Source organism: Polypterus senegalus, chromosome 12 (genome assembly GCF_016835505.1).
Source record: "Polypterus senegalus isolate Bchr_013 chromosome 12, ASM1683550v1, whole genome shotgun sequence".
NCBI lineage: Eukaryota > Metazoa > Chordata > Cladistia > Polypteriformes > Polypteridae > Polypterus > Polypterus senegalus.
The window spans coordinates 105,398,922-105,412,724 of record NC_053165.1 but is presented as its reverse complement, the minus strand read 5'-3'; the positions used below and the strand labels follow the sequence as shown (position 1 = coordinate 105,412,724).

The window sequence follows — 13,803 nt, the reverse complement described above, 5'->3', positions numbered from 1 at the left end:
AGGTGCTCATCTGCATGATGGAACGCCAGCTCATAGTGGTGGTGACTCGTCCCCAGGCGGATGCAGCTTGTCGGTGCATTGGAGTGCTGTGTCAGGTGATGATGGATTCCTGCTTCTTACATTGCTCTGGTGCCTTGGTTTGCGAGCGTAATTGTCCTGGAAAAGCCCTCGTATATCAAAGCGAATTTCCCAATACAAAATAATGGAAACTACAATCCAAAACTATTCATATAAAAATGATTAATACAAAATATAAAGTAAAAACAACTTAACCTGAACTTTATGACCATACTGCAGTGGGCTGGCACACTACCCGGGGTTTGTTTCCTGCCTTGCAGCTTTGTGCTGGCTGGGATTGGCTCCAGCAGGCCCCCGTGACCCTGTAGTTAGGATATAGTGGTTTGGATAATGGATGGATGGATTTATGACTATACAGCACTTTGGTCACCTTCTGTTGTTTTAAATGTGCTCTACAAATAAAACTGAGTTGACCACATTTGTTAGATTAACATTTTTAGAACAAGATGCAGAGATCAAGTATATTAATTAGCTGTGATGATGGCCTCATTAATATTGTGGGAGTGATAAGTTGAATACATTCAGATATCAATTTATTCTGTTCCTAAAATTCATTGTGCTACGGCAGTGTATTTTAAACTTACCTGCAGTTAATGGCGGAGCCACACAAAATGAAGATTCATTTTCTAATTATTTAGGACAGAAATGCTTAAGACATACTGTTAAGTGAGTAATAATGGTAAAACAGGTACAACTCTCTTAAAGTAAAACTAAATATACTTTATTTTAAGAGTTACGCTGGCAGGCTGGCATGTTGCCAGGCAGTGGGTTTGTGCAAAGGCCTTGGAATGAAATGGCACACCATTACTTTAAGACCTAGTGCCACGGACATAGTCTCAAGCCCTTCATGACCCTGCAGCGGGTTCAAATATGCATGCATCGATGGATTTATAGTACATTTTCAGAATGTCAGCTTAATTAGGTTGCATAATGAATGACTTGGCAGCTTAAGGACAGGTAATCTTGGCATAGCATGTATAGCACATTGCATTATGTGATGTTCAACTCAACAACTTAACTGATTTTCTTTTCTTTATTTAATGTCATAAGTCACTCTAGGGTTAAGTTTTTGTTAATAGAGGTTCTTGTAAAGAGAAATCTGAAGCACTCTTCTCACATTGAGTAAGTATAAGGATGAAACAGAATCAGGACTTGCTTTATTCAGTCGGATGCTGTGCAGTTGTGGCTATTCTGTTATGCACTGCATGATGATGCCCGCTGTCAGTTGTGGGTTTTTGGCACATTTGTTGCATAGCACTCTGCTGACATCAGATGTGCAAATATCTTCTGACAACTGACTTAGCAGGTTAGGAAGCGCACAGCTACAGCTGAACTGTATAAATAAGTAGATATCAATAATGTCATTTGACTGACAGACACAGTCCAAGTGTCCCCATAATCTTCCATATGATGCTGCATAACTGATTTGTCTGGCTCAGCTCAATGCACCTCAAAGTTAGTAATCAAAATGGAAGTCAAACGCATAATAATGTGAGATGGAGAGAAGGTAGGCATTATAAAGCACCTAGAATGAAATAAGCAGGTAACAGAGATTAAAGGGGTATTTATTAAAACATACATTAATCAAAAATGACAGTTTTTACAGAAAATAATAAAACAACTTAGTCAATTCCATTGAAAAACAGAGTACTGTTTTAACTTAGGTGCACTTACAGCAAATCAGCAGTGTTGTATGCTAAACATTAATGTTGCCCCAACACACAGTAAAATAGACAGTTACGCCTTTGTACCTGTAAAACACGAAGTGATAAAGAGCAGGAGCCTGCGGAGTTTGTCTGTTCCACATTTTCAAAGTGCTGGTCTCTGCATGTGGTTTGACATTTTGAATTTTAGCAGAGGATGCCCTTTTGAAGGTGTTCCTCAAATGTTGTGTCAGCAGCTTCCCTCAGGTGCAGTCCATCTAACATTGCTGCTTTGTGTTAGTTGCACAGCAGATAGAAGGTTCTCATCAATGGCTTTGTCTAGCTTTTGTAGGCTACTGTCAATCCTCTATGTACAAGTGGTCCTTGAAAGTTCGTGAACACTTTCGAATTTTCTATATTTCTGCATAAATATGACCTAAAACATCATCAGATTTTCACTCAAGTCCTAAAGGTAGATAAAAAGAAACCACTTAAGCAAATGAGACAAAAATATTATACTTGGTCATTTATTTATTGAGGAAAATTATCAAATATTACATATTTGTGAATGGCAAAAGTATGTGAACCTCACGGATTAGCAGTTAGTTTGAAGGTGAAATTCGAGTCAGGTGTTTGCAATCAATGGGATGACAATCAGGTGTGAGTGGGCACCCTGTGACATTTAAAGAACAGGGATCTATCAAAGTCTGCTCTTCACAACACATGTTTGTGGAAGTGTATCATGGCACGAACAAAGGAGATTTCTGAGGACCTCACAAAAAGAGTTGTTGATGATCATCAGTCTGGAAAAGGTTACAAAACCATCTCTAAAGAGTTTGGACTCCACCAATCCACAGTCAGACAAATTGTGTACAAAAGGAGGAAATTCAAGACCATTGTTACCCTTCCCAGAGTGGTCGACCAACAAAGATCACTCCAAGAGCAAGGCGTGTAATAGTCGGCGAGGTCACAAAGGACCCAAGGGTAACATCTAAGCAACTGAAGGCCTCTCTCACATTGGCTAATGTTCATGTTCATGAGTCCACCATCAGGAGAACACTGAACAACAATGGTGTGCATGGTAGGGTTGCAAGGAGAAAGCCACTGCTCTCCAAAAAAATTGCTGCTCGTCTGCAGTTTGCTAAAGATCACGTGGACAAACCAGAAGGCTATTGGAAGAATGTTTTGTGGATGGATGAGACCAAAATAGAACATTTTGGTTTAAATGAAAAGCGTTATGTTTGGAGAAAGGAAAACACTGCATTCCAGCATAAGAAACTTATCCCATCTGTGAAACATGGTGGTGGTAATAACATGGTTTGGACCTGTTTTGCTGCATCTGGGCCAGGATGGCTTGCCTTCATTGATGGAACAATGAATTCTGAATTATATCAGAGAATTCTAAAGGAAAATGTCAGGACATCTGTCCATGAACTGAATCTCAAGAGAAGGTGGGTCATGCAGCAAGACAACGACCCTAAGCACACAAGTCGTTCTACCAAAGAATGGTTAAAGAAGAATAAAGTGAATGTTTTGGAATGGCCAAGTCAAAGTCCTGACCTTAATCCAATCGAAATGTTGTGGAAGGGCCTGAAGTGAGCAGTTCATGTGAGGAAACCCACCAACATCTCAGAGTTGAAGCTGTTCTGTACGGAAGAATGGGCTAAAATTCCTCCAAGCTGGTGTGCAGGAATGATTAAAAGTTACCGGAAACATTTAGTTGCAGTTATTGCTGCAAAGGGGGGTCACACCAGATACTGAAAGCAAAGGTTCACATACTTTTGCCACTCACAAATATGTAATATTTGATAATTTTCCCTAATAAATAAATGACCAAGTATAATATTTTTGTCTCATTTGTTTAACTGGTTTCTCTTTATCTACTTTTAGGACTTGAGTGAAAATCTGATGATGTTTTAGGTCATATTTATACAGAAATATTGAAAATTCTAAAGGGTTCATAAAGTTTCAAGCACCACTGTAGGTGATCTTCTTCATGGTCCTTGTTTGTTTGTTCACTTAAACGCACTACCGAGGTGAGTGTACGGGAGTTTGGGAAAGCAACAGAAACCAAAGACACAAACATCTACAGAAACAACCAAGAAATAGAGTGCAAAGAGAAAACATGATCAATCGATGTCTTCATTTGGTTGGTTTGTCCTGTGTCACAATGTCTTTGTAGACATTCCAAGTTTCTTTTGATAGTTTCTGTGAAGGAGAATCCCAAATTCATTTTCAATCAGATAGTTGATAATCAACTCAGCACTCTGAGGCAGATTTTCATACCATTATATAAATATGTAGACAGCAAGTGTGCCACGCGTCCTACGGCCACAAGCCATGTATTACAATAAGTCACTGCATGGTTTATTGTAAAATAGTCGTGATAAGATAACATTATTTCTTAGGAAGAGCTGGCATCTGTAGCTCAGAACAGGGAAATCTGGGCTGATTTGCTTGGCCTGCTGTTGCCATAACTCTCACCAGGAAAAGTGGCAGAGAAGAAGGGAATGGGAGGAGGTTATAGAAAACAGTTAAGTGGAGGGAAAAAAGCAAACAACATTTTGTCAGACATTTTAAAATATGAATGTTACCGCTGATTAAAAAAAAGAAAGTTATGAGGTGGCACAATGGTGCTGCAGGAGATACTTGGACCCTTGTTTAATTTCCAGTTGCAGAGCGCCCTGTGTGGGTTTCCTGTTTGTTGCTTCAGTTTAAAGACCTCTTAAGCAGAGTGGTGACTCTACACTGATCTTGTATACTGTATACTGACACAGCGGTGTGCAACTGAATGGTCTCCCAATCCGAGATGGGCTAATGCTAGGAAACGATACGGACTCCCTGCAGAAAAATATACAGCATTGACACCCTGACATCAGTAAGACAAGGGATTCTTCAGCAACTTAGGGCCGCAATCTGGCCTCTGACCTAGAACAGCGAGTGGACTCCTTTCTCTCTTTACTACTCTCAAAATGTTTACTCTGGCTGTTGGCCTTCTCTTTCTCATGGGTGGCAGTTGAAAATAATTTAGTTTTGTTATGTTTGACTTGATTGTATGTAATTTTACATGCTTTAAATACATTTAATAAAATACAAATAAAAAAAAAAAGCTACTCTGGCTTGGGGCTATACACATAGACAAATCGTGGAACAGCATCTTCTAAAGTAAAATATACAATTAGGAAAAAATAAGACAAAGTACAGATACATTTCTGTTGAAATATGTTTAAACACATAAGTGTTTGGGAATACATCACATTTTATAATAAATGAGGCACACATTATTTATTTTTTTTAAGATAAAGGTACTCCTCTCAAACGCCCCAAAGCAAAGCAGCACATTTAGTGTTGACATATTAAATGCAATGACATATTGTTGGCAGCAGGTGGCAACGCAACTCCAGGATTAAGTGCTAAATGATTCTTTTTCATGAGGATTTTTTAGAAATCTATCCATCCATTCATTATCCAACCCGCTATATCCTAACTACAGGGTCACGGGGGTCTGCTGGAGCCAATCCCAATTTTAGAAGTAAGTGTAGTTTACATTTTGTAGCAGAGCACAGAATATATTTTTTTTATAGAAGATGGCTGTGCTGACACAATAACAATACATTACCAGATTAAAAAATAAATTTAAAAATCTGCTTTTGTTTAGTTCCCCAAATAGTTCACAGTGGTGCTAATACAGTGATTAAATGGGTCTTGCACACTTATTTTAAACACTCATAGTTCATAGGGGTTACTTGCTTAAATAATTCTGATCTAAAGTTATGACAAAATAAAAAGTACACAGTATCAGTTTTTGTTTATGAGACCGGATAATAAGAAGAGGGAGCTGACAGTAAAATTAGATGATCAAATTCTACTTTATTCACAATATCAGAAACATTCAGATATTATATATACTACCTGGAGTAGGTCCTGCCCATGCCCTTCACCCACATAAATGGGCCACTGCAAGGCTATGGTATACATCTTCAATACACTGCCAGCCCAATTTCAAATTAGAAATAAGCATTTAAGATGCTGCTATTTTAATGAAATCTTTTAAATCTCACTTTGTGTATGTAAGTTCATAGACATTAAGTCTCAAGACATATAAAATGAATCTGAATTTATGAGGTGAGAGGCAGTACCATAAATATTGACAGTAATCTAAGGAATCTGTAAATAAGACCTGTCTGGAAAAATATGAAGCCTGCTGGACAGAAGTCAACATGCGCATATCTGGGCTAGAGTAACACGCAGGAAACTTATCAGAATGCCCTCGGGCCAAGACAGATTCATATTTACCATGTGTGTTGTGGTTGAGGATTATGGAGTCTAGTCAAATGTCTGAGATGGTCAGAAAACTGACAATTGTATATTTACAAATTATTTTTTCCAAAATAGATTCTAATGTCACATTAAAAGTAAGATGTCGATCTCCTGCCTTTTCCCACCATGATTCTAAATGGGTCATTGTGTTTCATTAACAATCCCAAGTCAATCATATTGTCCTGTTTTCAAAAATGTAAAGAAATGTTTTTTTTACAACACAGACGTTTTTTTACTGTTTCCAGTGCACACTAGGTTATCAGAAATTCAGTATGCGTTTTACATTACCCAAGAAAATCAGCTAAACTTGTACACACAGATGACAACAGAAAGCATTACACACTAGCACACCTGGGACAGCTCCTGTGATGGGACAGTGGTCTGGAGTGATGGAACCCTTGTGACCCATGGGAGCTGACAGAATTAATTGCATGGGAATGAGTTTACTAAATTAACATCTTTCATATCCTTAGATGAGCCGCAGGTAATCATCTAGTATAAAGACACACGTGAAAATTGTAAGGAGGTCCCACTGACTTCATCCAGAGCAGAGTAAGGACAATTCAGTCTCATGATCAGTTTCAGAACACAGTATGTATCAGAAAAGTGTTTTGTCACAAAAAAACTGAGACTCCAACTTCAAACTGTTAAGATTATTTTAGTGGCGCTGTTAAAGAAGTACAGCTTTCTAATTCTGTAGGCAGTGCAACAGCAACAGTGCTGACAGTAGGCTTGACATAAGTCCAAGGCTTATGACATACAGACGTACTCCTCTGGACCTTCCTGTAGTAAAATAACAAGCAGGTGTTAAGCCTAAATTGTTCTGTTATTCTAGAAGTCACTTTAAGACTATAATGGAAAATCAGTGGGACTTTACAGTAAGCAAAGATATTTATTTTATGTCATAAACTGCTAAATCTAGTTCAGGGTTAATGGGGCAAGATCCTATCCCAGCAGCCTCAGATACAAAGCCACAACTAACGTTGAATATAATTTCAGGTTATCACAGGTCACATTCATTTAACACATCAATGGTCCAGTATATAGTTTTCAATTGAGCAAATAAGTACAGTATTTCTTTGGGATGTGGAAATGCAGACATAATGAGAAAATGCAAACTCCATATATGCAGTCCCTTGACTGCTGTGAAGTAGTATTCCTGACTAGTAAACTTCCATGCCATAGAATTAAACATTATTCAATATGAACAGACAAATACTAAAAATAGCAGAGGCTGGCAAGTCTAGATAGGATCTTCAACTAGTTTATGTGCCCCTGAGCAAAATCTTCCCTGATAAAAACATGAGGCCAAGCTAAAGCACACTTGACCAGAACTGACTGTTAAGAATGGTACATTATATGTTACTTTCTTTAGAGGGATGATTCATGACAATAATACAGCCATACCTCGAAAATCAATTTGTCTGTCATCCCAGGATGCCAGCACCATGGATAATGCAGCCCGCTGTTGACTGTCGAGGGCCAGAAGCTGATCTGCAGTGACGGCAACTCCCTGATTATAAGTGAACATTTGAATCTGGGTGGGGCTAAACGCCACCTGCAACACAAAACGTTGTAAAAAAGAATGTTGAGAATCATCATAAGTGCAGCACAATCCTCACCAGTCAGCAAGAAAGTCAAAATCGTGCACTTACAGATAACTTTGAAGGGGGAATGCTGGATATAGCCAAAGGTGTAAGGCTTTCAATTTGTTCTTTCACAAGTGATGACAACACAAAATCTGGAAGTCCAGCTAAGCCGAAAAAACAAAAACAAAAATAAAAACATGGTCAATCAAAATGTGAATATAAATGTCAGAAAATAAACTGCAGGGTTGAGCTTCTCACCTGCAATAGTTCCAATCTCCAGGAAGGTGTCACCATGCCAGTTACTTGCTGGCCCAAATGCAAGGCTGTGCATTAGCAGCTTGGCCATTTCTTCCAGTTGATTTTCAGAGCAGGACAGTTTCAACTTTCCAATCCAAAGAACTGCTTTACTGGTGAAATCAAACACAGCAGAGCAAATGGAAAGGACACTTCTAATTGCATTATAATTTACTCCATAATGAAGGGAATGCAAAATATATTTCAATGTCAAGTTAACTTGCAGAGGTGCATCATTGTACAGTTTAATATCTGGACAATCCTGGAACTAGTTTAAGATTACACAAATGCCTAGCTGTGGAATTAGATGCCACACTCTTTTCAAGTCTAGGCTTCTAAACTATACTTGTCTCTTCTTCCCAGGAAGATAACGTACAATGGAAGCCCTGAGTACTTCAGTTGCATACTTTACTTTTGATGTAATTTTTAACATACTGTAGCAACCACCTACCTGAATTCCACAGGATTCATCACAGAAATGTCTGATACCTTACTGCCACAGATGATGTATCCAAGTGCCACCAGAACACTAACATCAAAGCTACCTGAAGTCTGCTTGCTAGAGTTTAGATAGGCTGTGTAGAGGGCAGACAGCTGTAAAACAATGCAAGCAATACTGTAGGTGAGTGGTGAGAAGACATATAATGTAACACGACACCTGGAGAAGTGGATCTTACCATATTTTAAAAACCTCATCCATATATTTTCTAGACCTGCTCATCTGTTTGCGTTGCAGGGCTATCAAGTCTATTCCTGTTTACTGACAATGTCAAAATTAAGATGACACACTGAGGGCTTTTCTCTTGAATATGAGAAGGAGGGATAAATACATGGATCTTCTCAAATCATTATATTTCCCAAGGCTCTGTCAAAACTGAGCACCTCAAAAGGGTGATGGCAGAACATACTGTATGATAAAATATTTTCAGATGAGCTGGATTTTAAATGTACAGTAAAGGGGCTTTTATGGATGAGAAGGACTTCTCAGAATCTCTTTGGGTATGGAGGCATCACTAAGGACTGGTTGGGGGAAAAAGGATTCTGTAAAACTGGCTAATACAAGAAAGTCTTTTCTGGGTGATGAATAAACCTTATAAGGTAGTGTGAAAATCTTCCCAAGCTTTGACTGGAGAGAGAACTGACTTCCCATAAACCTCTTAGTAAAAGTAATTCTCCTGTACAGACCACTTTCCTAATCTTGCTATCCAGTCCATAAAGTTACCTGTTGAGAAGACCATATTTCAATTTTCCCCAGAGTGGCAACAGTTGTCAGGTCTGAGAGGTCCAATTGCATGAGTTCATTTTCTGTGAATCCTGTGGCTATCAGCCCAAGGAACTTGATGGTTTTTGAGGGCAGAGAGGCAGCAGGACCAAAAATCTAGAAAAAACAAGTTTGTATTAGTGCTGAGATTTAGCAAAACAAAAGCTCTGCTTCTTCCAGACATGGAAAAATAAACTGTACATACCCAAGCCAAGCAATGTAAATCTTATGTCAAGATTAGTTAATCACAGCACTGCACAGCCAGAATTAGTATCTTTTTAGGGGTTCTCTGTGACCAGTTAAGAAAATTCATGATTCTTGTTGAATACTCAATAGTGTTTTAAATGTACCTGCTTAACTCTGAGCAGTAGCTGAGAAAGATTCTCTGGCTGGAAGTGTGGGTCTTGACCAAAGGTTTCCAGGCAATTGATGAAATCATCTGTTGACATGCTTTTGAGACTTTCCAGATCCCATGCTGAAGGCAATGTGAACTGGACACTGCTACAACTTGGAGGCAAAGCTGGGGGAGAATGCACAAAAATAGAGATAGTACTTTATTTGTTCCAAGGAGGAGAAATTTAGCTTTTACAGAAGCTCACAAACAGCAATAACAATTATAACAAAAATAACAACAATCTCCTTCGAATACACACCAAAATTACTGAAATGAAAGAAAAGTTCTGGCTTGGCTAAAGATACAAAGAGAGGTCACAGTGGGCAGTTATTAAGGCATATTGTGGTAGGTATGAAGGGGCCCCAGTTCCTTGATTTTACTGATGTTAAGTTGCAGACAATTCAAATATGTCATCATACTGAATATTTGCTGGATGAATGAAAACATCAGCAAATGAGCAACAAATGCAGATGCAGAGCAAAAGTGGACTGGACTTGCAGGGAATTGCAAAATGGCTGGTGTTGTGCAAATTAATTGGGGTACTGTGGTAGAAAACACAATTTGATAAGATGTGCACAATAGAGAAGAAAAATGTCAATGATGAACTCACCAAGTTTTGGTGAAACTCCACTTTTGACTACACTCAAAAAATACTGCAGCAGAAGCTGCTGGCTTCTGAACATGGCTTCCTTGTCCGATTCTTCAACATTCTGTGCGCAGGCAATTCCAACTGCACTTTTATCCCACTGCTTCTGGGTTTGGAATAGCCGCTCAATTCTTTCAAGTGACATGAGGCTCTGAAGCACAAGTAAAACAGTCAGTACTTGGCTATGGGATTACTTAGAATATACTGCACAAGGAAATAATAATAGTAATACATTTTACTTATACAAGGCACCTTTCTAAGCACTCAAGGACATCAAACAAACAGTAAATAAAAAAACATCATTATAAATAACTTAAAACATCAGAAAATACAGAAAATATAAAAATGAATACCAAACAAAACTGTAATCATAGTGAAAAAGCCATTTTAAACAGATGGGTTTTCAATTTACAATTGAAGGTTGAAAATGATTTGATATTTCTAAGCTCAATAGGTAGTGATAGTTCCATGGTGGTTAGAAAGGCGAGAGGGATGGTCAGATGGATGGAGGAAGAGGATCTAAGGTTACGGGAGGGAATGTCAACATGAAGAAGGTCAGACAGATATGGAAGAGCGTGGTTATGAATGGCCTTAAATGTTAACAGCGGAATTTTAAAATCAATTCAAAACTTTATCAGAAGCCAATGAAGCTGCTGAAAGACCGGAGTAATATGGTGAATAGATGAGGTTCGAGTAATGATGCGAGCAGAAGAATTCTGGACCAGCTGAAGCTTATAGAGAGATATATTAGAGAGACCAAAGAGGAGTGAATTGCAGTAGTCCACATGAGAAGTAACAAGACTGTGAACAAGAATGACAGTAGTATGGGGAGTGAGAGAGGGGCGGATGCGATTAATATTACGTAGGTGGAAATAAGCAGACCGGGTGATGTTATTAATGTGAGATTTGAAAGACAGAGTACTGACAAGGATGACACACAGACTCTTGACCTGAGGTGATGGGGAATCAAATGAGTTATCAATAGCAAGTGAAAGATTATCAGCTTTGGATAATAATGATCTTGTACCAATGAGGAGAACCTCAGTTTTGTCACTGTTTAATTTAAGAAAATGTGAAGAAAACCAGGATTTCATTGCAGCAATGCAGTCAATAAGCGAAGATGGTGGAAAAGAAGAGGTGGGTTTACTAGTAAGGTAGAGCTGGGTTTCATCAGCATAACAGTGAAAATTAACGTTATATTTCCGAAAGATATTGCCAAGGGGAAGAAGGTGAATAATAAAAAGAAGAGGCCCCAGGACAGAGCCCTGGGGCACACCTGAAGTAACAGCAGTGGGTTGGGATGTGAAAGTTTTAAGCTGAATGAACTGAGGGTGGCCTGAGAGGTAGGATCTGAACCAATCAAGTGGAGTGTGGGTAATTCCAATCAAAGATAATCTATTAAGGAGAATGGTATGACAAATAGTATCAAAGGCCTAAAAATCAAAGAAATATATTAAACACTTTAAGCAAACAGGATGCAATGAAAAAAAGATGCTAGAACAGCTGGGATCTGAAATAGTAAGGAGCCCAATGATTCTGTATAATTTAACCACTGAGCAACCAGTTTAAGTGAGAATTGAGAACTTAAAAAGCTCTTCTCAGATGTGGACTACTTTTCAGTATTGTGTCTGATGGTCATGCAGTTGAAGAGAAAGAAAAGGCAAGTGAAATAAGCTAGAAGCCTTTGCTAGAGTGTTAATTAGAAATTAATAGCAAACGTTAGGTAACATAGGCTACTGCTTAATATCCAGCATCTTTTTCTAGCAAGAGACCTGTTACTCACTTTTGGAATCTTCTTCATTGCAGGATTTGGTAGAAAGAACACAAATCTGTCTATCTGATCCATTTTTACATCGGTCCAATTGGATGCTGGACTGCAGGATTGACACAAGAACGTGGTTATTATAGATAAATGAATGAAGAACAAATTAATGCACACAACACAATGAAAGAGCACTCAATATGCCACAAACTACTTAGTTCAGGTAACTTGTTCTACTTTTTCCATACTTTATAGTAGGTTGTATTAACACAAGGCATCAGTATATTGACAATTATTAGCATCATTTTACTGAAGTGGGAGGAAGGAGCGGTAAAAAGGCTGAGGGTGCAATTGATCAAGTTTATTGTCATACTGTATATATAGTGTGCTGCATTTCAGGTTGAACGTACTTTGGCAGTGTCTGAGATCAGAATGAATGATGACTGAATGTTTAAAAAGGTAAGTATTGTGGGAAAAACATGTACAGTATATCAAGGCTAAGAATTTAGGTATTTCCAGTATTAACTTGTCTACCAATATAAAAAGAACCTTAGAGGTTACAGTCCTTTTAGTATGCACTTTTTATGATAAAACACCTTTATATAGCATTATAAAGCTAATTAATCTTAAATGTAGAATTATACTGGTTCACCTTGGTGCTACATCATGGCAATGTGAAACAGTTCCATTTATGGCTGAGGATGCTAGACCTACTGTACAACTCTTTTTTAGTCCTTGCCCTCATATGGAACGTTATAAGGCAAGAGCTATGATGTTGAAAACATATTGTGACAAAGATAAGAAACATGAGAAAGTTATCTTGCTTTTATGCAAGGTTAATGTGCTTATAACTCACTTAGAACTCAGAAAAAAACATTTGCATATGCTAGTTTTCACAGCATTTCACAGAGTCACTGAATCCTAGCAATCTATTTACCATGAAATAAAGCTGTGAAAATGACAACTCCATCTAAAATCCAAGTGGTAGGAAACCAGACATGTAGCCATTGTATCCTTTTGTGCAAACATTGTAACATAACACTTTTTTCTTACTTAAAACTATATTCCCTGAGAGGCACTAAACAGTTGTTAAAAGGGTTACACTACAGTCTGTCACATCCTGTTCCAAGGTGAGCTGACTAAAAGCATGCCAAGAAGCTGTGTCCCTTGAAAAGCTGGTCTCTCAGCTTGCGTCTGATGTTGTCTATAAAGTTGCAAAAGTTGATTTTAGGAACTGAATGAATTCATGTTCTGAGATATTCATAAACAAAATAGTATTTCATATTCCATATATCATCATCACATTTTAGGGTGACCACATGTAACACTTCAGTATGTAATATTCAAATGTTATCAAATCATTCTCAATTGTTGAAGTTATGGGTGCAAAATCATCTGTTCTGTTGTAACTCCACATCACAATTTAACTGATTGTCATTGAAAAGTGGCACTTAAGTGCAAAACAATTAAATAGGGACTTCAGTTTCCTTCTTCTAAGGGCAGACATGCATGAAAAGCAAACTCTGTTAAGGATACAAAAGGAGATGGACACAGTGTGGTTAACTTTTATGACTGACAAAAGTTACATACCCAAAAACATTTGTCTCTTCCAGCATTGCCCCAAGGATATCTCCTTTAGTCTTGTCAATGCACCCATTGTTAAGCTCTTGTATATTTTCTGCTAGAAAGGGCCGGGAAAGGTTGATAAAGACCTCTTCCACCACCCTAGATGCCATCACACCAAGTGACTCAAACTCTTCCTTGGTGAACTCCCCACCATAGACACCCTATAAAGAACAAGACATCTTATGTCTAG

At 38.2% G+C, this 13,803-nt stretch overlaps 1 protein-coding gene across 1 annotated transcript in view; it reads right to left on the bottom strand.

Annotated features, from left to right (window-relative positions):
• Positions 1 to 13,803, bottom strand: part of strc1 (stereocilin 1) — a 30,931-nt gene that overhangs the window by 10,193 nt on the left and 6,935 nt on the right. Inside the window, exons 12-20 of the mRNA XM_039771349.1 lie at positions 13,578 to 13,774; positions 12,009 to 12,099; positions 10,190 to 10,376; positions 9,536 to 9,705; positions 9,147 to 9,302; positions 8,376 to 8,518; positions 7,889 to 8,037; positions 7,697 to 7,794; positions 7,449 to 7,599 (exon numbers count right to left, since the gene is read on the bottom strand). Coding sequence (XP_039627283.1) covers positions 7,449 to 7,599; positions 7,697 to 7,794; positions 7,889 to 8,037; positions 8,376 to 8,518; positions 9,147 to 9,302; positions 9,536 to 9,705; positions 10,190 to 10,376; positions 12,009 to 12,099; positions 13,578 to 13,774 — 1,342 coding nt within the window. The remainder of the gene's footprint in view (positions 1 to 7,448; positions 7,600 to 7,696; positions 7,795 to 7,888; positions 8,038 to 8,375; positions 8,519 to 9,146; positions 9,303 to 9,535; positions 9,706 to 10,189; positions 10,377 to 12,008; positions 12,100 to 13,577; positions 13,775 to 13,803) is intronic.